The 27,954-nt window shown below is 40.4% G+C and overlaps 1 protein-coding gene across 1 annotated transcript in view; it reads left to right on the top strand.

Annotated features, from left to right (window-relative positions):
• VAV3 (vav guanine nucleotide exchange factor 3) overlaps positions 1-27,954 on the top strand; it is a 172,217-nt gene that overhangs the window by 58,905 nt on the left and 85,358 nt on the right. Inside the window, exons 3-15 of the mRNA XM_064455631.1 lie at positions 4,453-4,511; positions 5,393-5,458; positions 8,374-8,482; positions 12,586-12,678; positions 12,779-12,847; positions 16,790-16,890; positions 18,922-19,021; positions 20,379-20,474; positions 22,162-22,230; positions 24,723-24,809; positions 25,258-25,343; positions 25,726-25,858; positions 26,181-26,290. Of these exons, the coding sequence (XP_064311701.1) occupies positions 4,453-4,511; positions 5,393-5,458; positions 8,374-8,482; positions 12,586-12,678; positions 12,779-12,847; positions 16,790-16,890; positions 18,922-19,021; positions 20,379-20,474; positions 22,162-22,230; positions 24,723-24,809; positions 25,258-25,343; positions 25,726-25,858; positions 26,181-26,290 (1,178 nt within the window). The remainder of the gene's footprint in view (positions 1-4,452; positions 4,512-5,392; positions 5,459-8,373; positions 8,483-12,585; positions 12,679-12,778; positions 12,848-16,789; positions 16,891-18,921; positions 19,022-20,378; positions 20,475-22,161; positions 22,231-24,722; positions 24,810-25,257; positions 25,344-25,725; positions 25,859-26,180; positions 26,291-27,954) is intronic.

Below are 27,954 nucleotides of genomic sequence, written 5' to 3'. Positions count from 1 at the left end.
AATAAATACCAAGCCAAAAAAAAAATCTGCTGTTTGAGTAATTAATGAAGTAAAAAGTTAATGTGTAGTGCGAGACCGTTGCTCTTGCCAGGTGTGCCCAAACATGAATGAGGAGCAGAGCCACTCCCGGGGGCGCAGGCAGAGGAGCGCTTCCTCTTGCACGGCCATAGATTTGAATTTCAAGTCATATTTTGCATGAACTGGCTATATACTGAAAAACAAACTTGGATGTTCACATCTTCTTGAAGCAAGCGTGGCTTTGATGTGACTTCTGAAGAGTTGCTTATCCTCTGACGGCATTAGTCAGTGCAGAGGAGCTATACTGAGGCAGGTGGGGTTTCCTTTTATGCCTGCAAGCCTCTTGCTGACATCTCCCAATTTCAAGTTGGCTGCAGGAGAGTCGTAGAGCTGTTGACCTTTCTAGCATGAAGAGGGGCAGTCGTTCCAGAATGTTTTAGAGTAGAAACATTTCCTTTTTTAATGTGTCACAGCTAGACGGGACACAAATAAAATTCTTTACTCAGGAGTTACTTTTCACTGCCTGTTCCTGGTAATAGCGTGTGTGCAGAGGCCCTCCAGGCCTTTGCACAGTTGCTGCAGAACAGTGCCAGCTCTGTTGTTCTGGACTTTGTTATGAGCAAGGGGTGCTACTTTTGCACTTAAGCTAAGATCCAGTTTAGCCTCGTGCAAAGCTAAAGGAGCATCTGTCTGAGTCATCGCTGTGGAAGAGAAGTGGGCAATCATTTAGGGTTAAATGGGTAAAAAGGATTAAAGCTCCACTGAAAGGAGGAGAGCAGGGCAAAAAAAGCACATGACAAGCATTAAATTGAATGTTATGGACTTTCATGTGTATGGTACACTGTAATTTTGGAGTTCAGAATTGCACTGTGTTATAGCTTCCCTCACATCAACTGTACAGGGCTTTAAACAACTGTTCTGAAAAACTCAGGAGTCTGGCAGTTTGTTGAAAATCAGGTATTTTTCTGGGTTTAGTTTGATTGTTTTGATGAATGTCTATTGAAACTCTGATTCCCCCCTCCCCCCCCTAACAACTCAGCCCATACTTAACAACGACCTTCGCCATGGACCTAGAAATTCGGGAACTCTTAAAGAGTTCCTGCAGTGGCTCAGAACCAAAGAACTGAAACTTCATGGGACAAATCAAGGTTCTCCGTCCACACTTCATGTTGGACCAAATAAATGTAGACGTGTGTGATGTTGGAATAGTGTGTTGACCAGAAGTGGTAGTTTCACGTGTGATTACAGGTGGAAGTATTCCTGGTATTTTCTCAGAACTCTTTAAAGAAACCACAGCAGCAAGAACAAGAAATTGTAGAAATTGTTCTGTTTCTTGAGAGAGTGCTGTTTTAAGCTGTGCTTTAATAGGAGTGGTCAATGGGCAATAACATATTATTTTGTGGAAGTTGTGTCTGTTTTCAGTTATGTATTTTAATCTTAAACATACACTGGGGTGGTTAACCATCTTCAGTTCTTAATTGTTTTGTTCTGAAATAGGAGAATAGAGATCTCTGCCCATTACCTTTCCCCTTCTGTGATGCTTTATCACGAACTTCTGGAGAAGGCAGGGTGTCTCTGATGAGGTACTGAGAGCTGGGGTGATGATTACCATTTTTTTCTTAGCTGATTATCCAGTGTTCAGTTTCTGACAGAAATCTGCCCGTTGGCTTCCTAGCATGTTAGTTTGCTCTTCCTGCAGTGCCAGACCTTCTCTTTCTAAGAGCAGTGAAAATGATCCGTAGTCTTCTATTTTCTCTGGTCATATAGTGCCTTTCTCCCTCCTTTTTTGTGTGCGCCCATTTTCATAAACACTTTTCTGGCTTCCTCAGTGTGGGCTTTTTTCCTTGTACTCCCCAACTCCCTTAAATGAGGGTTTCGCGTCAGTTCCTGAAAACATTTTTCTATTCTTCTTAATTTTTAAGTCTTGCTTTTGTTTGTGTGTGTGTTTGATAGCTGTAAAATGTAATTTGCTGGTACATTTTGGGAATAACAGTTGCTAGTTATCTTCCTAAAATACAACCACAGTTAGCTGTGAAGGGTAAGCCATACTTCTACTGGGTTTGGTTATGCTAGATAAGTGAGAATCCCTCTAAGGAAAAGGGTTTGCGTGGGTGGAGTAGCTTGGAAAAGACTCTCTGTGCTGGGAAATAACGCGCCGAAACAGGCAAGGGATATTTAATTCACTAGACATGCCCTGCTCTGTTTCGGTAATCATTAAAGCTCTTTTCCTGTGATTTTGCCAATCAATGTTCACCCATCTGTCAGGACAGATTATTTGGCCAGCTACTGAGTTTTTGGTTAACTTCCCACAATGTCTTGTCTCATGAGGCTTATCAGTCCTTGCAGTCCCACGCTGGGATTCTCACAGGTGTGCAGGTTCTTGTCTGGTACAGAAACCAGAACTCCCCTGCAACAGCAAGACTGTTTAAAGGAGTCTTTCTTCCTTTTTGACCTTTCGAATAATGTGAAATAGTTTTTAGTTAACTTTATGGTTTATTCAATCAAAATTTATTCACAGCTTCCAGAACTGCAGTGCAGCCTAGAATGAGTTTTTCTGTTCATAGGGGGATTAATGTGCCTGCACCTTTGATTATATTCATAGCATATTTATTTGTTTCTATTATTTGTTGACTTTTCTGTAAGGCAAAACGAGATTTTCTGTGACATTAATTTTCACAGCAGCTTAAATGAACCCAAAACAGTCCTTTCACAGGACCAGTATAACTTAGTTTATTCTGAATTTTGCTCATCTGTATATGGGACATGATTCCCTTTGGAGGCTTTGTGGTTTTTACTTTGTCATTCTCCTGTGTAAACATGTCATTGTCCTTCCTTTGAGATGCACTTTTAACTCTGTGTTTTATGGTCAGGATAGTCTTGTAATTAGAACTTCAAAAATAAACAATTTTAATTATAGAGTTTATTCCGAAATGCCCATGGAATGTCACGTTGCTGTACTGAATTTTGATACTGCCCCAAAACCCCCCCTTCTTTGGAAATTTCACTTCAGCTTAATATAGATTTTACGTTGTAAAGACCCAACCTGAAACTTCTGGGATGTTCAAGGGAGCCTTGTCACTGGAGGTATGGAAGTTGAGACAGGGTGTCCTTTTGGCTGTGTTTCTTTCTAGCACACAAGACTTGCCAATCTGATAGGGCTCAGAAACAAAGAGAAAACATTTGTGACAGAGGGGACATGCCAGGCAGGGTACAAGCTGGTCTTGTGTTGTTACAGCTGACAGCAAAATAACTCCATGTATGTGACCACATGTACACGTATTCTACCCTCTGTAATGTTCTCCCCCTCTTACTATATAACCTTGAAAGCTTATAGGAAGTATTTTCTTAGAATGAGATCTTCCAGACTGCTGCCTTCTTCTAAAAATAAGCAGAGTTTATGGGCTCAAATGTGCAGCTTATTTAACTGTTCGGCTAATAAGAGATTACCTTTCCTTTGCAAGCCAGTCCTGAAAAGGTGGCTTCGTGCTGATTTGGATTTGGCTCCCTCTTCTGGCCAGTGCTTGGAAAAGCTCAAATTAATACTTCGGATTTTCTTTCTGGACTTACAATAAAAAAAGCATTCAGTGCAGTCTGTAAGATTTCTCTGGAGCGTGTCCAGAGAAGGGCAGCGGGGCTGGGGCAGGGTCTGGAGCACAAGTGTGCTGGGGGGCGGCTGGGGGGGGCTGGGGGGGTTTAGCCTGGAGAAGGGGGGGCTGAGGGGAGCCCTTCTCGCTCTCTGCAGCTGCCTGAGAGGGGCTGGAGTGAGGGGGGGTTGGTCTCTGCTCCCAAGTCACCAGTGACAGGACGAGAGGGAACGGCCTCAGGCTGCGTCAGGGGAGGTTTGGGTTGGATATTAGGAAAAACTTCTTCACCGAAAGGGTTGTCAGGCCCTGGCACAGGCTGCCCAGGGAGGTGGTTGAGTCTCCATCCCTGGAGGTATTTAAAAGAAGGGCAGACGTGGTGCTTGAGGATATGGTTTAGTGGTGGACTTGGCAGAGATAGGTTAGTGGTTGGACTCAATGATCTTAAGGGTCTCTTTGAACCTTAACGATTGTGTGATTGTGTGATTGTGTGATTCAATTTGATTACAGTTACATCCAGGTACAACTGCAAATTGAATGTCAAATTTGTAGTGTCTATGACCTAGTTTGAAATCCATTTAAATTGGCTTTTACTTGTGCTAAAACTTGTAAATAAGAGATTTCCCTTTTCCTCTCTGTGCTCCCATCACATCCCCCAGTACAAAATCGCTGAAGACCAGCTCGTGGGAAATGCGTGAAGTTCAGCGCACTCAGTGTTTGGCACAGCCAGATTCTGCGCCTGTTTGTGTCATTCGATGTGAAATGGTGTTGCTGATATTAAACAATAGAGAACTAAACGTTTTACTGCATCTGTTCTATGACTAATCATACTTTCTGTTTCTTTCTTCTCCAGGTGATAGAAACACTTTCAAAGCTTTCTCACACTCCTATCGCAATAGGCACAGGAATAAGGTATGTTATTGCCCTAGTGAATGGTGGGAATGAGGCCTCTTGCACGATGCTCCTTGGAAAAGTTGTTAAAGGCCGTACAGGCAGTGTCCCCCAGTAAGAACTCTGGTTGTGAACCAGATTGTGCAGTGGAGAGCTAGCCAAGGCTCTGGACCTCTGAGGAGCTCTGCAGGGTGTCTTCTACCTCTGGTACACTTAGTGAAGTATCTGGACTATGTTTACTTGTTGTGCTGAAACACGAGGTGAACGAGCGGGCAGTTAGTATTACAGAATTTGTGTGATAGTTGTGACACACGGATTGTAAGTCAGGCTGATGCAGCGCTGATCTGTGTAAAGATAAATGGCTTTTCTCTTCTTTCTCCCTTCTGAAAATCAGCAAAACGGCCAAGTTTGGGAGATATTAATTTTCAAGAAGAAACCAAAAAACCCCAACCAAACCTAACCTCATGAACTGTAATTGTGGGCTGTGAGTGAAGGTGAAAGACTTCATGCTTCCATGTTCTCTATCTTTTTGAATGGTTTGATTCAGCAGTCTTGTCTTATATATGAATGGATGATGTTTTTAAAACACAGACAAAATTGCCTAGCCATGAATTCCTGTAATATGTGTCATGTGCTAAAAAGAGTGGTTAATATTCTCAGTTGAAAAGCTGACAATGATGTGAATTAGCGGTGCTTTATAACAACCCCATCCAGTAGAGTTTTTTATTAAGTATCAATTAATATATAGAAGCCTAAATACATGTATACTGTTCATCGGAGAAAGAGGGGAACATAAAAACGCATTAACATACAGTAAACTGAAAATTCTGGAAACCAAATAAAAACCCACTATGTGACTAGACTAGTGCTATCTATAATTCATGCTATTTCTTTTTCTACAGGCCCTTCCCTACAGAAGAAAGTGTTGATGATGAAGATGTCTACAAAGGTCTTCCTGATTTAATAGAGTATGTTGTAAATCTTTAGTTAAATTAAAGATTTTTGGCTTTCAGTTGCATGCTACTGTTTATATGATGTTATAGAACACATAGTTTTAATGAGAATGGGATATTTATTTGATTTAAAAAGATTTTGTCAGCCATTGTGCTGATCAGGAAGAATTAATTATGAAAGCTTATCTGAATGTTCATAATACATTTACATATGTAAGGAAGCATGTTCTGTAGAGGGTGCTGGTAGCAAAGTAAATAATGAATACATTTCTACAATTATCTGTCTGTACTGTGAGAATGCTTTCATAGAATTACAGTATCAGTTGTAAGGGACCCAAGGAAATTGTCTTGAACTTTCAAAGAAAATGCATGTTTGGATCATAATTCAAGTGGTTTGTTTCCCTAAAGTTGACGAAATTCTTCCTATGAGTGCATTTGCCTCTCTCATAAGTGTCTGCAGGATTATGAGTTATTGCCAATTCCTACATTGGCTTTGAGGTACAAGTAAGATAGTCGTGGTCATCCTGTATAGTATTGAATGGTAGATTGCAGCTTTATTTTGCAGACTGGTGAAATAAATACATCTGGCCACAAAAAAAACTGCCAGGAAGAACTTCTCTTGTATCCTGTGGCTAGGACCTCTCACGATCCAGTAGGAATTGTGCTGGACAAGAGCTAGGATGAGAGCTTGCTGTCCCAAAGCTCAGAGTTCCCATCACTCGCCTCACTAGCACCCACCTGGCTCTGCCTCGGCTCCAGCCACATCGTATGGCGCTTGCTGCGATGGGGTGAAGTAGCTGCTGTTCACACTGTGGATTTCTTTCTTCACTGCCCACAAAGAAGGGAAACCCCACCACGGCTGGCATCACTTCACTTATCCCCTTCCCCGCAAAGTTCCTCCTGTCTCCAGCAGCCGACTGGCTCTCTCCCAGGCGCGTAGCAGCCGCCTCTGCTTTTCACTCTGTGAGCTGAACGTGCAGAAGGCAAGAGTTGCGGTCTCCTCGGAGACCCATGTGGGCTACAGGAGATGTCCTCATCTCTTAGGTGTGGTGGCATTAGCGCAGTTTGAAAATAATATTTCTGCCAGTTCTGAAGTGGGTATACAAATTCAGTGCTGGGAGATCTCTCTCATTTTAAAGAAATCTAACAAATCATGCCAAAGAAATTGAGATTCGTACCTCTTGCATAAGATACAAGTATTATTCACCGAAATGTCATAGTTACCTGCTGTTTCAATTGTGGGGGAAGCAATTCAAGAAGTACTCTCGTCATAAGGAACAAAAGTGCCAGTGAATGATGCAGACAGCCCACATTTTGTTAGCTTATCTTAATTAGTAAGTGTATCTGACAAAAATTAATCTAATTGTCCCTGAGTTTAAATGGTATCTAAGGAATTTAGAATGAATTTAAGGCTTTCTGTCAGAAAGAGCTGTAGTAGTTCCATGTTTCTATCTGTACTCTGCCTTCTTGCCAGCTTTTGTTCCCTGGAGCGTAGGTGGTAAAATGGAGTGTGTCTGTGCTGCACCTGACACAGCTGCTGGTGTTTAATGTGAAATGTCAGCACACCATCATCACTGATGCAAGCTGAAATGTTAGACTAACTGGAGTACCTGAGCTTTCTAGCTCTCCTGGGGCATGGTATCTGTTGGAAAAGGACGGGATGTAAGCAATTCCTGGCTTCTGTTGAATCCCCCAAATATTTTTTGTTTTAATCATTCCGTCTATTGAAACTTCTAATGCTTGCTTACTTTATCCTTCTGATGTCCTCAATTAAAACAACAACAAAAAAGATGGTACATATTTAATGAGAGATAAAAAATTCACTTGGTTTCTCTATATAGTCCTGACTATAGACATAGTGGTTTTGCCTGGCATTTCCAAGAAGTCTGTGTTGGCAGCAATTCTCATTCATTTTGATTTCTTTGAAGTCATTAGTCTCTTCCAGGAGACCTTCTGATCTCCTGTTCTTGAGTACTGACGATCCCTGTACAGAAGTGGTGGTCCTTCCTATTTCTAGTGCACCGACCCTCAAGATAGATATCGGTGATGTCTTCCAACAATAAAAATCTCAAAGTTAGCAGCACATCTGAGCAAGCCTCTGTGTTATTATGACCGGACTACTTTCAATGTCTTTTAGAGTGCTTTTGTAGACATACCTTAGGAAATCTGAGTGAAAGAGAGATTATGGGTTTGATGTGGTCCTAGTGCAAGGTAGGCGAAACTCCAGGAGGACTGACTCTGATGAAGCTGAATTAGCTGACGGTAGAGTTCAGCACTGACTTTATGCTGAGGTATTCCTGTAGTCTGCGTAGTAGGAGGACACTTCTTGTGCATGATCTGTTTTGTTGAACTGTCTGGTTTCCAGTTTGAAAGATTGCTGTTTTCATTTTTGGGTAGCTGAGGGTTGCCATGAGGTGATCAAGGTACTGGCTTATGGTGTGGAGGTGCAGACTCTCAGTTGCTGGCTCTGCAATTTTTAGTGTATTTTACCCCGGATAATCCTTTCCTTCGGCAGGAAGGACACCTGTACCAGTGTCTCACGTCCCAGTGTAGTGGGATGGGAGGCAGCTCCTCTTCACTGGATGTGGTGGGAGAAGGGTTGAAGGGAGGAGAGCAGCTGGACAGTCCCTCATGACAAAACTGTCCTGACAAGCAGGGTTTGGTGCCTGGTTTAAGTTCCTGCATGGTTCTAAGTTCACACTGTCTTCAGTGTTGTGTTGATTTCGTACAATCATATTTTAAATGCAGTAAGCAAAGAAAATTAATGGACTTAATTTCCCTTATTGAGTTATTTTCAGTAGATAGTTCTATTAATGAATCTGTTTGTTTACTGTAGCAATCTTTTCGTATGAGGAGTGGTCCCTTGCAGAGCTGATGGTAATTTGCCTGTGCTGCACAGCTTTTTAAACTCTTTTCCTTTTTCCTGTCAGTGAAACCGGTGTTGATGAAGATGAGGAGCTGTATGATTGCGTCTACGGAGAAGATGAAGGTGGGGAGGTTTACGAAGACCTAATGAAAGATGAAGCAGCACAGCAACCTGTATGTTTTCCAGTTCCTAGCTATTTTTGAACAATAGCAGTTATATACTTGAAAGTTAATCTTTGTGAAATTATTTCTTTATAGCTAGTTCCACTGAAACTTAACTCATGCTCAGTTGCATCCAGAGCTGTCATGTGCAGTGCGTTATCTCCTGTGTAAGACTTTGAGGTGGTTTTTGTAAAGGGTTGAATGTTAACTATGGTAATGTTTTGGAAGAAGAAATGATTTTTAAATTTAATACAATAATTACTTAAATTGTTAAGATTGTCACTTATGAACAGTAAGATTTACCAGCTATTTTAAGAGCAAATAAATTAACTGCTTCGAAGTGTCCTACTTCAAAAATTCAGTTACAATATTATGAAATGGTGTTGTTTCAGCCATAATTTGGACAATTAATCTAACAAGGGCACTGACAACTGTTTCATACCAATGAAATTCCTGCTTATTCAACCACGTATTTTTCTGTTGATCATTAGGTCCATCTTACAGAGAATGGTGTAAGTAGCTTATTCCCTTTGTCGTATAAAGGTACCTTGGTCAGTTTTCAAAATGGTCTTGGAAAAAATCTGAAATTAGGCAATAAAATTAACTTGTTAATTGGGAGAAACCCTGGTGAACCTGTCTGTCCTTCCTGAGAGATGTGTTTTCTGATCTGTAAAATCTAACTCTGCAGCCATGACAGGATATGTTTTTTAGGACAGTTGTTTTCTTCCTCTGTATTGACACGAAGCTGTATTATGCTGCTTGTTGTCTTAAGCTGGAAACTTGCTTCTACTTCTCCAAATTACTTTTCAGTAAATAGTTACATGAAGAAGTGTAAAGATAAGTGTAAAATTTTTTTTTTCCACCTGGTGTGTCTTTTCAAGCACAGGAGATACCTAATGAGATTTGTGTTCTCTGCCTTTATGGTGATTCCGCGAGGTTACCACTGTCTTGTCTTTGGGAAGATTACTGCCTTGTTTTAATCTCTGCTGTTCTAACAATGCTGTTTTCAAGCCTGTTTTTCCGCTAATACAAAATTCGTCAGGTAGTGCCTGTAAATTAAGGGTGAGATAAGCAGAAAGTTGTGTTAGTTCTTCACATTTTGCTTAATTTTGTTTTGCTCCTAAAGTTTAGGCTATTCAATGAAAACCAAATAAAAAACTGAGTTGAAAAACCACTGCTTTATATCTAATGAAGTTGCGTTCACATGCAGGCAGGATGTTATAGAAAAGTGTTTGAATCATAGGAAATCTTTACTGTGATCTTGTTTTGAGTTTTTATTTTATACTGAAACTCAAATTGCGTTAAGTTTTGGGTTTCACATAATGAGTGTGGGTGGCTGGCTTTTCTTTTTCCCCTTCAACCATAACAGTTGGCAATCTCTGGCAGCTGATAGTGTGTAAACTTTTTCTGATTCTTTCTTGCCTGTCGGAAAAGTCACTCTCGTATATCTGTGTTTCTAGCAAATGATTAATATAGCAATCAGAACTCTCACGTTCTAATTTTAGTTGCATCTTAGCCTAGATACTTCAGATTGAACAGACTTGTATTTGTTTCTCATAGAAAGTAAATGAAAACTGGAAACATGGTACAGCAAAATATTTCTTCCACATCTACTGAATGGAGATATTACAATTGTTTTGCTGTGACAGCTCTCTTGAATGTGGTAATTATTTCTGGTTTGTGATAATTTCCTCTCAGGTTTATAAATACACTGCATGCTAACAGGACGATTTTGCACAGTTCTTTCATTTGAATCCTGCTTGAGAATTCCTTGTGTATAAAATCCACTAGCAGAGGACAATCTTCAAGTAGATTTTTAGAAGACCCCAATACTTTTCAGAGTCTCTAATAGCAGCCAAAATTGCTTTGCATCTCCCTCAGCCTTGATTTATCGTCACTATCTTGTGAAGTAAACTGGCTAAGTTTTCTCTAGCAGTAGCTGACCTTCGAAGGCAGTTTTTCTCAATTATATGGGTATTTGCTCATTATTTCTTATTTCTGCTCTCCTTTGGTTTATTGCACCCAAATTCTAAAAGTTTGTAGTACAGATAGAAAATTAATATGTTCATTTCTGTCAGTGAATGATCTGTTTGGGTTAGGTGAGCACAAAACTGAAGTGAATTGTTTTAAGCAGAATCGCAGGATTTTGTTTGCATTGCTCATATGGGAGTTGGTGAACAACAAACCCCCACATTTTGCAAATGGATATCAACTCTTACTGGGTATGACGACTTCTGTGTCAGTGCAAATACTGCAAGTATCGCGCTCATAAGGGTAAAGGTGAAAAATAACTAAAAGCCTGAATAATGTCAAAATCTAATACTTTACTGAGATTAATTAACTATGGTTAACTGTGACAGTGCCTGCTTCCCCCCCCAAAGAATTTGGGAATAAATGATAGATTTTGAGGTGAGGCCGATCGTTGGATGATGCTCACAAAGCACGTTTCTATTGATAATGACAGACTGTATTTTTGCAAAACGGTTGCTTGTCTGCAGCTGACAAACAAACTTTAATGTTTGTTGTGGGAGAATTAATGACCAATTGGGTTTTAAAGAGCAATTTCTGAGATAACACAGCACCTGGTAGATGAGAATGAGAAGCCATGTTCCAGTTGCAGGAGCTGCTTGTAGAGTCACAAGGACACATGGAGAGAGAAGGGTGAAGGAGATACGTCAAAACAGCACGCAGAACTGTGAATGGTGATGGATGAAGCTTTATGCGCCTGTATGATTTGCAACTTGGCATGTAGTTCAGGTGGCAGGAATACATTTCCCACTCTCCATAGATGCCAAGCAATATCATAGGAGCCATATGTGGCTCGCGGACAGTTTTAAGTGCAGCTTGCTGTGGAATGCGTAGCAGGTGTGTCAGGTAGACTTCGTAGCAGAGGGAGGGAGTGGAAGGAGTCTAGCTGTTGGACGTACTAAGTGCTAATAGTTAAAACTTCAGTCTAGAAGTTTTGCTATTCCTGGAGGAGAAAGTCTTTTGTGCAAAAGCTAAAACTCTTTTTCTGAATGGAAAGGACTGCAGTACTAAATTTCTAGTCCTGACCCCTGCTGTATTTGAGTACCACCTAGTCATCAGGTCTGTTACATTCGGTATGTGGATTCCCTGCACTGGGAAAAAGGTAAGATGCAGTCAGGGATATGCTGAAGGATGCTACAAACTGAGGAATTGGCTTCAGAAAGGATGAAATAATACTATTGCTTACTAAGCCACTGCTTATTGATGGTTTTGGAGAAAACATTTTGGATCAATTACTGCTTTTAATTGCAAAGGCCTATGCAGTTAGTGTGTCAGGTCTCCGTGCTGACCTCTATGTCTCCAGGTGTTTTAAGTCTTGCTTGATATGAATGCTTCCATATGTTCTGCCGGGTATTTACTCCTTTTTTTTTTTTTTAAATCGCTCAAATTTGCAAGTTACTGAAGCTGTAACACTGTAAATCTGATCTTCAGGAAGAGTGCTTGTAAACTATTTTTAGAGAGTCCTGTGCTGACAATTACTTCCATTTCGTATGAGTCTGGTAGTTTACATGGACAAATCCCGGGGCCTCATTGAAGACACATGCATACGTACGCAAGAGCTGAACTTGGAGGTCACTGCACTTCCCGATTTGAGGACATGCTCATATTGTGTCTGAAGAGGGAGCTCCCCTTGAGAGCTCAAAGGGAAGAACTGTAAATAAGTGCAGGGATTAGACTGAATCCAATGTTTATGGTGATGCAAAGTTACTCACATGATTTAGTCGCAATAAGTTTAATGAAATTATTAACTGCTCACTATTTTAAATAAGATTTCTCAGTCTGGATGTAAATTAAACATGACCCTGTATTTCAGCCTCTGAAGTATGTGCAGAGAGTTCAGTGTTTTATGTCGAAGCATTAACTTTTCGTAATATTCCTTTGATGCTGAATTTTAGTACGACTCTTAAAGTCGCCAGCTAATTGAACATTAAAATATTCCTGGTAATTACTGTCATCTTTGGAGGCTGCAGTACTCAGAAAATTTCAGGAAGCAGTTATCATAATTGCTTAATTCTAAACAAATAAATACATTTGTTGTCCATTAGGTGCCTGTTAATGACTTAAACTTGACTCCATTGTAATTGCAGAAACATACTGAAAATGACATCAGAAGCTGTTGTCTTGCCGAAATAAAGCAAACTGAAGAGAAATACACTGAAACTCTGGAATCAATAGAGAAGGTAAGACACTATTTATAGAATTTTTACTTATGTATTTTTATAACAGTCTAGAAAACATAATGACATAGTGGATGTATATATACATTTTTTTTCCTTGCAGTTTTTCATGGTGCCGCTGAAAAGGTTTCTGTCAGTATCAGAGTTTGACACTGTTTTCATCAACATTCCTGTAAGTAATCGCATATTTAATGAACAAATATAAGGTTCATAGCTGGTTACAATATCTTTGTGTTGTACGTTACTGCACAAAACGGTTATTTGAAGTGTGTTGCACAATGCACTAACGTAGATATTAGGGTAGCTGATAAAAAAGGATGTGCACACTATTTCATTTTTTTTCTGCTTGAGGGAATAGGATAAGAGAAATAGTATTATCATGTCAGATACTCCAGTGTATAACCACTCACTATCTTTGACCCATAGAAGCTAATAACTTATAGAAGATGGGTTATCTTCTAATATATGCTGGCATTTTAGTGATGGTACACAGTTGTGCCTGTTAGGTTGCCTACCGCTGTATGTTGAGTGGTGCTTTCATTAGGATTTCTATAGCTACTCTGCAAATCCTTGTATCCACCCTGGTTCTGTCATCACTGAAGGCATTTTAAAGTTAAGATAACTCACAGTTTTGGATTCAGAACCTGGAGCTGGAAAGGGTAAGGAAATCCTCTGTGAAGTATGTAGGAGACCTCTTTATTTGATGGAAATCTTAAAGGTTTCTGTGATTATTACTTTGTTCCATATATTTCTGGCCTAATCATAATAGTATGACAATTTACATATATTTTTTAGTTGATGTAAGTATTCAGCAGATGTCTTCACTTTATCTGACTTTAAAGGAAGCCGTCAGATATGGTCTGAAGCCTCTCTCAACACAGACAAATGAAAGGAATGTTCTTTTATGAGGCACTCTTTACAGAGGGTCCCCAGAGTGTAGCCCATGGGCCACATCAAACCTTTATTGCCTGTAAAAGATCACCTCTGTTTTAGCCATCTCTGGCATGTTCTGCAGGCCCTCAGGCCTGTAGGAGGAGGTGTTGGGGATTTTCTTATTATATGGGAACCTGGTGGTGTGGTATAACCCCAGCCGGCAACTCAGCCCCACACAGCGACTTGCTCATTCCCACCACCCAGAGGGACGGGGGAGAGAATGGGAAGGGTAAAAGTGAGAAACCTCATGGGCTGAGACAAAGACAGGGTAACAGGGAACGCAAACGCCGCGCACACAAGCAGAGCAAGCCAAGGAACCCATCCCCTCCTCCCCACGGGCAGCGGGGCTCAGCCACCCCCAGGGCAGCAGGGCTCCATCACGCCCAACGGTGCCTGGGGAAGGCAAACGCCATCCCTGCCAGCGTCCCCCCCTTCCTCCTCCTCCTCCCCCGGCTCCGTGTGCTGGGCATGAGGCCGTGTGGTGTGGGACAGCCCTGGGGGCAGTGGGGGTCACTGTCCTGGCCGTGTCCCGCCAGCCCCTTGTGCGCCCGGCAGAGCGTGGGAGGCTGAAACATCCTTGACTGGTGTAAGCCCTGCTCAGCAACAACTAAACATCTCCGCATTATCAACACTGTTTTTAGCACAAATCCAAAACACAGACCCCTACAAGTTACTATGAAAAAAATTAACTCTGTCCCAGACAAAACCAGTTCACCTAGTCTGTAAGAATGTTATAGTTGCTGTTGCAGCACCGTCCTGACAGAAGCAGAATGACAACAGTTGGTACACTGATTATGATACCTGACACCTTGCCGTATTTGTTCCACTATTAATATTTTCACCCTGAACCTCAACTGCTGTAATTTCCTTCTCTCTGAATATTAGTCCAAAATACTGCCACAGATATCAGTAACCTACTTGTCGTCTTCAGGTATGTCAGCTGCCTGTAGAGATCCCTTTGCTTTTGAAAACAAATGTATATTCTGTCCTACATTAATATTTCTTATTGCAAATAAGGCCCTGATGTGCCCTACTGACGGTACTGTAAACCTCTTTCCTAAGGCTCTGTGTGCCCAGGCGCAGTGACTCGTGCATTGAAAGACCTAAAGCCAGACAATACAAAACACTGCGCAGGGGTATAAAAAGGGCTTACACGCTGTAAGCACGAACGTGGGAGGTCGGCCTACTCACCGCTCGTTAAAGTAATGTAAGGGGATCAGATGAAAGGAGTAAAAAGGACAAAACCCATGTATTTGAAACTAGGAAGACACATAGTACACTGTTATGTTTAGGTTGTTTTACTTTGCTTTTCTTTATCTGCATTCAGTATTCTGCTGTTACAAGATGGTGCTTATTTCTGACTCCAGTAACATTTCATAGGCATCCAAAAACATCGAAAGAAATATAGGGCTTGTCTAAGCCAAAAATACGTGCAAAAGCTTTGTCTGCTCAGACCTCGTCTCTGCGGCAGTTCCTCAGCAGGAAGGCTGGAGGGCAGTGGAAGCTTGTTTAAAACTAAAAATAGCTGTTACACAGAGCTCTACAGCAAACTGTGATGGGGAGAGCAAATGCGGTGTTCTCGGAACAGGATGCATTTGCCTTTGTTTAAAGGGTTGTGGTAAAGGATCGAAGCTTTAGGACGATGCTATATTCCTTATATAGACTCTGAAAGATGCTTGCTGGACAAAATCATCTGCTGATGTCAAAATGCATTTTATTTTTAAGGAAAAAAAAAAAGACAAAAAGCCCAAAACCAAACCAAAAAACCCAACTCCAAAATGACCACCCCACACTATTTACCAGTCTAAAGAGAGAGCCTTTCATTAGGGCTCAGATTTAAAAGTTCTGTCCTATAACATGTATGTATGGCTCTGTATTTGTGTGTGTATCTGTGTACATGTATGTCTGTGTATATATTATGTACATACATATGCATTTGTATGTACATCTATGTATGTATGCACACATAGATGCATTTGTGTGTACACCTATGCATGCTTTTGAACTAAGGCTTATACATGGACATAGAGAGGGAAAGAGAGATGGAGATACTCGAGTGCTGGAACTTGCATTGCCTTCTAAAGATGTAAACATCAGTTTAATTTAAAATTTGGCTTGGAATTGGAGATAGAAGCCCCAAAAGACATTTTGTCCCCTTAGCATTAGGCTGTTTTTCAGGGGTGTTGCTTAGTTGAGTCCATGTGCTCTCCTGAGAATGTGCTCCTGTCACATGGTAATCAGGAAGCATTTCTATAGTACTGTCCTCGTCTGCTGCAATGTAAGATTCCGAGGATGGCCATATAATTGCTAGCAAGTGAATTTAATCTGCTCTAAGCTTTCGCTCCCTCATCTGTGATGTAATGATTGACCTTGTGTGTACCCTTAGTTTTCATCAGTGTGAAGTGAAATGTTTTCATTTAGTTCACAACTGAGCATTGTGTATTATTTTCGTATATCATATGCTGCATTAAACCATCTTCGGTGGCTTTTTTTCTTGAACAGTCCTCTATTTTTCACTGCAGTGGTCTGTACACCGCTTACGGTCAGTTATCCTGATTTCAAAGCTTTTTAACCTGGTTAGACTTAATTTCTTGTGAATTCTCTGACAGCATCCATACAGTATTAAGGCCGATGTAATCTCCTATAGTCACTTAGAGATTTTTGTATCATAGTGAACAAGTAAGGTGAGTTGCAGCTATGCTCAGGGAGCAAATCTTTCTGCAATACTCTTGCCTTTCAGCCGTTAGTTGCCTGCTGTATTGGGAAACTCATTATGGCTGCAGTTAACTTAGCACCAGAACATCACTAATTGACCAATGTAATGTACAAAACTAATTTTTCACAGCTCAGGGACATGAATCATTAATTTATCTTGTCACTAAAGCATTTCCTTGACTTGCTTAATTTTAAAATTATCATTATAAAATGAAGATGAATTAACAGTGTACGTTCCAAGCTAGAATAAATTAGTCTCTAATAGGTAGTTCTTGGAGTTTAGTTTTTCTTGTCGTGCTATATGGAAGATGTGGCAAACCTTGAAATTAGGTTCTACTCTCAAATGATCTGTTTTCCAGTTTATTGAAATTAATGGATCTAACATGAAATAATTTCTTTTTATATTCAGAGCTTTAAGTCATTCTGTTTTTAAAAACCTTTCCCCCTCCTCATTACTGTTTTTAAGGATTTGGTGAAAATTCACAGGAATCTAACACAGGACATCAATGATTCCATTGTTAAAAATGATCAGAACCTATATCAAATTTTTATTAACTACAAGGAAAGGTAAGATTTATGCACTCGTACTAATTGTGATAATCTGTGCTCAATTTGGTGAAGTATTCTACCATATTTTTGTTTGATGAATATTTCTGAAACAGGGTTAATAGTTACTAAGCTAGTATTTGGTGTTTTGAGCCTGGAAATCAAAATGTAATCTGTTGCTGTATGAGCCCTCCCTCTCCTGCCCCCAGTTTTGGAAATATTGTTACGTAGACAGGTAACATCTATATTTTGAACAAAGCTTAAGTAACTTATTTTGCACAGCATTTTTTTCATGTAAATAATCCTGAGTATTTTATAGCGTGTACCTGTATTGTTTAATAGATAAAATATTATAAAAGCAGAAGAAGGGGCAATATAAGGCAAGGATATATATTCAGGCTATTCCAGGTTAAAGAAAACAGGAGAAGCCATAATTTGAAGGAAGAGAAAGCAGGCGCAAAAGAAAGAAACAAGGGTCGTCCTGTAAGGCGTAGGGTAAGGGTAAGACCCTACCTTGCAGTCAAAGGTGTGACAGTAAAGCAAACACGCTCTATCTTCGAACCCTGAAAACCAGCCAGGCTGATAATAGGGTAGCTGTGGCAGCATGCCATGCCCTGCTGGCTAATTGCCAAATTTGTGACCCACCTTCTCAAACTGTTTTTCTGCCAGCACTGAACAGCTGTTGGACTGTATAGATGAACTTAGATGCTTGTGGTACTTCGCTGAAAACCACATACACTGTGTGCTGCAGTGCTGACCTACCTTGAAGTAACCCCTGCACTGTGGTTAAAAATGAGTTCCTTCTGGGACTGGAGTGGGAAAGACCTGGGAGCTAATTGGATTTGCTTGAGGGTGATGGGGAGGCAGGATTGTTGCAGTAATAACAGGTTTGTGAGAAATTGGGCAGCAGCCTCCCCAAAGCGTTAGCGGGAGAGCTGTTTTCTGAGGGAGGAGGATGTCCCAGGCTGCCCATAAACAGTCTTGCCTTCAGAGACCCTCTGTCTTAGCTTTTATGTTGGAGCAGGACATAGTTATTTCCCAGGCTGTTAGACGTTCTGCTGCTGTAGGAGGGAATTAAGGGACAAGAAGTTGTTCTGGAAAATGCTTATCTTTCAAAAGCAGTTCTGAAATGTGTGCTAAAAGGGGAACAAAGGACACTGAGAAGAAACCTCAAGTTTATATTATACAAAAAGGAAACAGATGGAGGTAGACTCAGTGTCGTAACCATGTAGTGATTAAAAGTAATCAGAAGCGGTGAGTGTTAAAACAGTATTGTCACTTTAATTGTGAAAAAACGAATGGTAATGATTAGGTGAAAAAGAAATTTAGAAGATCCCAATGGAAAGCTCATGGGAGCCCCCAAAAGGGGTTTTGAAGCATACAGAAGGAATGACCTCAAGAAATGTATGAAAAGGTGAAAGGAAACAGCAGTCTTTTGCAATGGGACTCGCAGAAAGAAGCACTCCAAAGGGGCAAGAAACCTCCTGCAGTAAAACAAGGTTCCTTCAAGAAGCATTGCTGCCCGTGACAACTATTGAAAATTTCTTGAGTTTTCATACACTCTTATTTTGATCTGAGAGTTCACAGGATATAACCTGGTAGAAACTGTTGGAGATGGATCGGTTTGGGTAACCTAGAAGTTCTTTAAAGGATAGCTGTAATTAATTTGTTTTAAGCCTGTGTGACAGAATTATTCATTACAACCTTGGAAATCTAGTGTTGTAAATATTACAGACTGTTGTTCTGTTAAACAGCAGTTATGCTGCTTTTTAATGAATCCTCTATTTATTAGAACATATACATGTGAATATTGAAGGAAATCGCAATGGTTTTACAGCATTATCAAGGCAGATCAAAACTGTATTCTCCTAAATAGTCTTCCTTGCATTCATGCTGCCCATTGAAGTCCGTGGCTAAATCCTATCCTTGCTTCTTTAGGCACTGCTCCTTTTGAAAGGAGGATTGTTAACAATGCATTTGTGAAAAGTGATCAAGGATTTTTCTTAAATAAGTAAATGTTCCTTTTATTCTTTATCTCTTGCTTTGATTTAGATTGGTTATTTATGGACAGTACTGCAGTCAAGTGGAGATAGCGATATCATGCTTAGACAACATCTCTAAGACAAAAGAAGACGTTAAATTGAAGTTGGAGGTATCAGTATTTTTTAACATGCGTATGTACATATATATACACACACAAAAACTCCATGTGTTTCTAAGAAAATGCCCTGCTTTCATCCAAGTCAAAAACTTTATGACGAAAAACTAGCTGGACTGATAGTGAATGTGTTTCTCCTCTTTTTAAATTTTTTTTTGGAGCCTCTGATCACATGAATGTGTGAGCTGTTGCGGTATGCATCCTGGCACTGAAGTGACGGGGTTCTGCCACTGGCATCAGTAGGGTTAGGGGTGTTTTGGGGAAATGATCATCAGCGATACCCTACTGTTTATTGTGACATCTCAACTGAGAACACTGAATTGCAGAATCCCTCAGGTAGGGAGGGTCCTCTGGGCTGAGCAAGCCCTGGTCCCACAGCCTCACAGGGCTTGCTGTCTGCCACAGCCCTGGGTCCTTTCCAGCACAGCTGCTCCCTAGCTGGTCAGCCCTCAGGGTCAGCGTGTCCCTGGTTGGTGTGTACCCGGTGAAGGACTTTGCCTTTGTCCTTGTTGCTTTCATGTGAGGTTGCTGTTGGACGTGCTCTGAAGAGTGTCACCTGTACCTCCAATCCGGTGTTGTCTGCAGACTTGCTGTAGGTGTGCCCTGTCTTTTCGTGTGGATCATTGCTAAAGATATTAAATGGGAGGTGTTCCTGGACAGACCCCTGAGGCACTCTACTTGCAACTTCCCTCAGGTAGTGTAGGAAACACTAGTCACTGCTCTTTTTGAGCCTCATGATCTAGCTAGTTCTTCATACACCTAGTAGTTCATTCGTTCAGAGCATACCATCCCAACCTGGATATGAGGATGCTGTGGGAGATGACGTTGAAAGCCTTGGAAATATCCAGGTAGACTCTCCCCACCCACTCACAGATCTAGCCATTTCATTGCGGAAAGCAGTCAAGCTGGATGTTCCCAGTCACCTTCTTCATGTGCCTGGAAATTGCTTCCAAGAAGACTTGCTCCGTCATTTTTGCAGGGGCTGAAGTGAGTCTGACTGGCCTCTAGTTTCCAAGGTTATCTTTTGCTTATTTTGAAGATAGGTGTAATATTCGCCACCTTCGCTGTGCTTATAGACACGTCCAATAGAATGCCTAATTTCTGTTGTCTTTGTGGTATTTATTCTACTCTTTCTCATGCTGTTGAAATATCTAAGAACAAGTGTGTAGACCCAGTCTTTTTTTGCTTAGCTATTATTGCCATATCAACTGTTTTCCTTTGTATTGTTGATAGTCTTTATCTGAAGCTTAATAGAGTTGCTTGGCTCATATATTGCTGAATTTTCATATATATCACCTGAATATTTTTGTTTTCTAACTCTCGTCTTATTCTTTCTTCTGGTTTGAACTAGGAATGTTCCAAGAGGGCCAATAATGGGAAATTTACATTGCGGGATCTTTTAGTGGTTCCAATGCAGAGAGTGCTAAAATATCACCTACTGCTCCAGGTATTTTATTTTTGAAATTTAAGGGGGCTGAGAGCAAAACTGTGATTGTTCATCGTCAGTGGATTGTAAGAACGAGAGCTAAAGGCCTGTATTGAAGGGAGCTGATTGACGTTTCTATAGATTTGAGGCTGATTTGCTACCAAATAAAATCCGGTCAAGTGCAGGTTTTCTTACAGAGATCATTCCTCAGAGCTGGAGCATATCTGGGGAAAAAAGAATAAACCACAATCGTCTCCTCAGTACCTGCACCATTCATTCTTGGTATGTTTAAAATGGTTAGTAGTACCAAACTGTAATCATGGTACTTGGAAGTGTGAACCATCACCCTCCCAGAGGAGGAAGCTGGACCATACTTACAGCATGCTTTCAAGATGTTTCTTTGCTGTCATAAATTACAATAAAGCCATATTTATTTTGAAATGCTTCTTGTTATAACCCGCAAAGCGTTAGCTTTTGCAGTTAGAACTGTAATAAGGGTGGAGAATCTTATAAATTTAATTTGATTGCTGTGCCAGGAGACTCATTAGTTCAGCTGCAAAGAAATATATTACTATATTAGATTGTCAACCCTGCCGATGCTTGTGAAATGTCATTTTAAAAAGATCTACTACTTGTATGTGAAGCATAATTTTGACTCTGCAGAGCAACATACGTTCTTTAATATTAAATTCTTTGAAATATTTCTGTAAATGAAGTCATCAATATTTTGATCAGTGGAAATTGGAAAAAATAAAATGAATGGTACAACTGCTTTTTAACAGGACTTACAAGATCTGCATCATGATTTTGTAATCAACCTGTATATTATGAAAAGCTGATATACAACATGTCACTATGCTCTCATGTGTCACACTAGTATATATCATAGAAGAAATATTTTTATAGACTTTGAAAGAAAAATATCCAGTAAATTGTTAGAATTGTACTGTGAAATATAAATACTTATTTTGTAGGACTTTAGCAAGTTATTACGTTAGCCGAAATATATAATTCTCTTCTCAAATTATAAAGAGGAAATAACCTGTTTTCCCAAGAGGTTTCTTTTTCACTTCATAAACCCCAAAAAAGCCCTTTATTTTCCATATGGGAAGTGGCTAAAAAAAATTCTTTAAACGTTTACATTTGGTTTAAATATGTCTCTGAGCCAGCTTTATCTTAGGCGTAACGAGGCAGCGACTTCTTTTGAGCAGTTGCACAGTTTAGCTGGGATTTTATTGCTAACAGACATACCCCTCTGCAGACAAGCGCACGCTTTGGAGTGGGATGATATACGGTATGGTAACGTGCAAATGGAATCAAGTGTTACCTGTGCTTTCAGCGCGCACGTACAGCAATGATCCGATTGGCGAGTTCTAACTGCTAGACAGACCAAATTAGCTTCTAAGGATGGTTCATTATCAGCTAAAGCCAGTGTTTAGGCTGTAGAGCAATCCTTCTTCAACACTTGCCAGTTACCTGTTTGCAGTAGTCCCCACTCAGTTATCGGCTGCTCACTACGGGGATGGAAATGTGAATTCCTGGGTTGTGTTTCCTGGTTCTGCTTTTTTTTTTTTTTTTTTGGGGTGGGGGACACACGGACGGGATGGGACACGATGACGACGACGGTGGGTGCAGGGGTGAGCAATGACAACTTCAATCTATAAACTGACAGACAGTGGGTGAAAAATTTTGACTGCTCTGTCCACAGGAGCTGGTGAAGCACACTACTGACCCCATGGAGAAGGCAAATCTAAAACTGGCACTCGATGCAATGAAGGTAAGTATTCATGGCAATGAAGGATTTCAGTCTTTGTTGGCAGTTAAAATGGTAGCCTGGGACTATATTTCCTGCAGGAGATCATGTTCTTCACAGCAGGTCAAACCTGCTTTCACACAGGTCACTGCGAGCTTCATGAGTATGTCAGGGCAAGTATATAGTTGAAGGCTTTGGTCAAGTCTGGGAAAGAAGTTCGGTAGTTTTCTGGAGCGGAGGGTTTATGAAATGGAACTTCCTTATTTCAGTGTACTTCTACATCAGTTTACTGAGATAAAAAACAGGTGTTTCAGTAATGTTGGTCTCACTTCCAAACGTCGGGAATATTTCTGCCACTGTAAGGCAATTCTAATCAAGGTCAGTAGTTTCCCAGTGAGATAAGGACAGTTACCTTTCTTTGCAAGACTTTTTTTCTGTCATCTTAATATGATATCTCTGTGGCTCTACCTTTGAAAGCAGTAGTGTCTTTCTGGAGGTAGAGTATCTGTCACTGTACATTCACCTGCAAGTGGTGCAAACAGATGCTTTACAGAATAGCTGTACTCCCTTACGTATAAGGTAGTATGTGTTTCTCTGCACAGCTTCAGAAATGAAGCACAGTTCTGCGTCAGTTGGCTTCATGGCATGAGTTGTGATGTTCATGTGGTGGAATAGTGAACTTTTTTCTATCCTTTGCGGGGAAAGGGGGAAAGAACCCAATAAGGCATAGGTCATCTCTCTTTCTGTTGTATCCTCTGTGGCCCACAGAAGATGCTGAAGCCAGACTCAGTTTCGGATCACACGACTGTCTCATATTATGTGGCTGTCTGCCATGAATGCCTGGATTACAGACCAGCTCGCAAATGAGATTTTCGGCTCCCCTTTTTTTGTCATCGGGTTTTGTGCAGTGAATGCAGAGAGAGCCACCATGATGATCTCCCACGGAGAGACGTCTGAAATGGGACGGCACAGTGTTGCTTCCATCTAGCGGCAAGCCACGCATCCTGGCGGCTGCTGACTGCCTTGGCAGATAACCCTGGGGTTTATTTCCCCTGCACCCCTCCTTCTTTCCTATTTGCCGGCACGCTTCATTGTTTCTGGTGGCTGTTGGACTGAAAATAAAAGACCAGTTAAGAAATCTCTTGCCAGAGTGGCTGTGACAGTTATGTGCTGGCTGGCAGGATGTAATGACCTAATTAAAAAAAACAACCCTGAAATCATGCACTCGTCGTCTGCCCCCCCCCCCCCCCCCCCCCCCCCCCAATACCCAGGTGTGAGCCTCTCTCCTTAAGGTTGCAGCATTGTTTCCCTCCTGATTTACTGTATCCTCTCAAAATAGTCCCTGCCAGTGTAGTACAAGTAGCTGGGCAGCATCAGTATGTTGCTTCCAAAAACTCTGGTGTGCCTGCTTCAAAATAAGATGCAGTTGGAAAAACAGCCAGTAAAGTGGTACTGCGCCCCAAGAAGGAAAATTCTAGGAAGGATTATGCTGTCAGGTTTCTTTTAGCAGCAAGAAAAGAGGTTATTTAATTTCTACGCTAACTCTTTTAAGACTGATGTGAACGTATCCTGCACACATTCATTCGGGGAGCTAGCTTAATGATTGCAGCTATTCCTAGATTCTGATTAAAAATGTCTTAGGAAGAAGATGTATCTTTCTCCTACCCTCCAAATTTGTGACTGTACTGGAGGGGTACTGTGAAAGCAAGTTGTGAAGATCAGAATGCCGTTTCCAACTGCTGCTCTCAGCATCCCTGACCTTACCAATTACCACTCCTGCTCACTCCTCATCTCCAGCCATAAACAGAGAAGCCCCAGCAAATTGTCACTATTACTCAAGCATGTTCAGAACATTTTAAAGGCCTCAGTGAAATGTGTATGGTACATGTTCTGGTAAAGGGGACGATAATGATCTCAACCTGCGACTTCAGGTAGTATATCCCATAAAAAGCCCCTTTTAAAATCTGCTGTGTAATGGCTTCTCTCTGCAGTGCAGCAGTAGGAGCAAGATCCTACTGCTGGGGCAGTAGCTGCTGCTCTCCTCATAAGCACCCAAGCTCATGGTACATTTACACATTACATGCTGCTTTTGAGCTGTCCTTCTGTCTTATTCTCAGATATTGGATGTTGTTGACTGCTATTTCAGACAGTAAGTGTGCTGCACAAATTACATTTCCATCTTTAATCTTGCAAGTAAGATATTAATGAAACTCAGAAAAGACTAGCCCTTTTTCAGTTTGTTCCGTTTCCCTCTTTTGTGCTGCTAAATTCTTGTTTCAATAGATACGATGAAGAAAGTTGTAAATATGATAGAAATAGGCAGAGGCTTTCTTCCTTCTTTATTTAGGCATTTGTATTGGTAGTTCTTGAACATTAAAGATATATATGTTTTTAAAATGACTAAATATGCCGATAGGTCAAAGACAAAATTAGAAACAAACTTGCAAAAATAATGTATTAGAAGTGGTCTGTTATGGAAAGGTGTTTTTTCCTCTCTTTTTCTGTTGATCCTCTAGGACTTGGCTCAATATGTAAATGAAGTGAAGAGAGATAATGAAACGCTCCGTGAAATTAGACAGTTTCAACTATCAATAGAGAATTTGGTACGTGATGTTTTTCATTTATAGAGTTTTTAAATCACTTCTGATTATTGATAGATGTGCTTTTCCCCATTTCATATGACATTGTAGTACTCTTGGTGATATTTAAGTGTAAGAATGCTTTGCTTGGTCTAGGATGACACAAATATTTAAGTACAGGAATCTGTCATTTCGGGGGTCTGTCTGTAGTTAAATATATTTGCATAGTTAAAGGTTTGTATTTGTACAGTGACTCAGGTGTTTTTGTAAAGGGGAAAAATTTTCCCATTTGAATACAAAAATGGAATGGACTGATTCTTTACTGTGTTTAGTTCAGATGGTAGTGAGGAAAAGATGTTTTCAGGCCTGAAAAGTCCTTTTTGTGGGGGTAAAAGGAGTGGTCTAACACTTGAACGTGCCATCATCTTGACGCGTTTGCTGTATTAAATCATACGTATTACTTCTGTTTCAGAATCATTCCCTCTTGCAGTATGGAAGACCTCAAGGCGATGGGGAAATAAGGATAACTACGTTAGACAAACGTGCAAGGCAAGACAGGTGATGGCATGACTTTTGCTGTTTGCTACTAAAAAGCCTGTAAAGTAACTGTCTTTTTAGGCTGGCAGTCAGCTCAGTGGTTCCTGAGAGTACTTTCCATTTCACTGTGCCTTCACAGAGCCTATCCACCATTTACCAGGTGAATTTGCAGAGTCATTAATGGGAAGTTAGCTGTTAGGTTATCATCTAAGATCACCTGAGTCCCTTGCAAGTAGTAAGTCTCCAGCAAAAGTACTTCCAGTGTTTTTTGTTTAGTTATTCAGTAGCTTAGTCATTCACCTTCAAAATTTTAAGTGCCGTGGGCAAAGGCGTGTAAAATAGGACTTTGGGTGTTGGCTTTCTCTGGAGTGTTTTTAACCATCTTTATATTGTATTTTCGTAGGCATATCTTCTTGTTTGATCTAGCTGTAATTGTTTGTAAACGGAGGGGTGATAATTATGAAATGAAGGAAATAATAGATCTTCAGAAATACAAAATTACAAATAACCCCACTACTGATAAAGAAAATAAGAAGGTAAATATTTGTTGCTAATTCCTATAAAATGTATATTTTTAGCAGCAATTTGGAACGTTTTGCAGGAGTTCAGAATGTATATGCAATTTATTTACAAAGTTTTATCTTTTAATTGTAAGCTGAAGTGAATATTTAAGGATTTCAATTTTTTTATTTTGATGTAATTAAAACATTTGAGCAAGTCATTCCGAAGTGAATGTGGTCTTGCTGTTCCCGAAATGAGGGAATTAACATACAAATACTTCTTTTCATTAATTTTTTTTAACTTTTCTTTACTTATTTCATAACTGATGACCTACATATTGCCAATCTTTTTATGCAGTGGTCTTATGGCTTCTACCTCATTCATATCCAAGGTCAAAATGGTTTAGAAGTTTATTGCAAAACTAAAGACTTGAAGAAAAAATGGCTTGAACAATTTCAGATGGCTCTGTAAGTATATTCTTATTAAGGTAGAATCACATTCATCACAAGTGTAAGGATATCACTTAAATTATGCTGAACTGCTTTCATGTTAGATTTAATGCAGCCTGATTTATTTGACTTTGTGAGAAACAGCTGACGGGCATCTTCACGGATAGAATATTTTCCTGAAATTCCTCTTGGAAAAGAAAGAGGGCACTCTAGGCTATGTATTACTTTCCAACTTTGCTGCTAAGACTGTTACAGTAAGACTGTCTTAAGCAACCAGGGAGAAATATTAATTATTTTAGCAATAAATATTTAACATAATAGTGACATTTTCCCCCTCCCGTTTTTATTTTGATTAATTGAAATATATTTTTTGAAAGGTGATGCTGACGATTCGAGAGGGGATCCTGGCAGCTTTCCTAGTGGCTTTTAACTAATTTATTGTTTAGTATTTGGATCAAGTTGCTTGGCTTATTTAATTTAGTTTTAAAAGGCTGATTTCCTTTGTATGTTTTCAACTAAAAGAGGAGGGTGCTTTAGACTTCTTGAAACGCAAGTTGTTCAGATGCAGCACTACAGGTTACATTGTTACGTAGAATGAGCTTTATTTCCTTTTTCGATTCTTGTCAGAAAGACAAACATGATTATTGACACCGCAGGTATTCTGATTAAATTTAAAACGTGAACGAGGGAATCAGATGACAGAGTGATGTTTGCTTTATGGTGGTTTTTCTTTTTTTAAAGTGTGAGGGGGAGTGAGATACTCCCACTGAAAATAGAGAGATGGCGTTAATAAATATTGTTTTGAATGTGATTGTAAATGTATTTGGATTCAGAAAAAATGCTATTATGGGCTGATATGAGTGAAACTTGCTCATAAACTATATATATTTAAAACCTTAGCGTGAGGAATACTAATGAGTTAAATGAAAACAGGCAAGGAGAGCCTGGGTTTGACAGATACTATGAAGCCTGTTTACTAGGGTTCCCATCTTGCTGATTTTTATTGGCGACAAAAATGGCATGTGCTTTGGCAAAATTTTCTGGGTAGTGTCGTGGGGGTATGGGAAGAGGTGTTTATGTGTATGTGTGCAGAAAGCTGAGTGCTTTGCCTCTTTCTGTCCCTGTGCTCTCCCTGCTTCACTTCCTGTGATGTCGTTATTGATATTTACTTAAACATAGATAAAACATATATGAAAAGCACAAGGAACTCAGATTCATCAGCTTTAGCATTGCAACTCTTGATCACACTTCAGGCATCCTGTCCAGTGCACAGAATCCCGACCCAAACAGAACAAAAGTCTCCCAAGGAGCCTGGGGGAGCAGTGGGAGCGCTGTGTTTTTTCCCAGGAGCGAACCCTCAGTTCTTCCCAAACATTTTTATGGTTCCGTGCAGGACCGACCCCACTGCTGTGTGTGTGCTGAGTGAGTGCAGCTGTGTATCCCTACACAGCGTTAGGCACCAGCCAGTGCTCACGCGCTGTTCATGAGCGTGCCTTTGCCAACAAGGGTTTACTGCTGCTGGTTGCCCTGTGTGAGCAGAACAAATGGGACCCAAAGGGCTGACAAGTTAATGTGCTACTCTTTCATAGAATCATTAAGGTTGGAAAAGACCTCAAAGATCATCAAGTCCAACCCCCAGCCTGACACCCCCAGGCCTCCTAAACCATGTCCCCAGGTGCCAC

The sequence above is a fragment of the Phalacrocorax carbo genome, chromosome 6 (assembly GCF_963921805.1).
Source record: "Phalacrocorax carbo chromosome 6, bPhaCar2.1, whole genome shotgun sequence".
NCBI classification, from domain to species: domain Eukaryota; kingdom Metazoa; phylum Chordata; class Aves; order Suliformes; family Phalacrocoracidae; genus Phalacrocorax; species Phalacrocorax carbo.
Note: the sequence above shows the minus strand (reverse complement) of the source record. Positions and strands in the feature narration are given on the sequence as shown.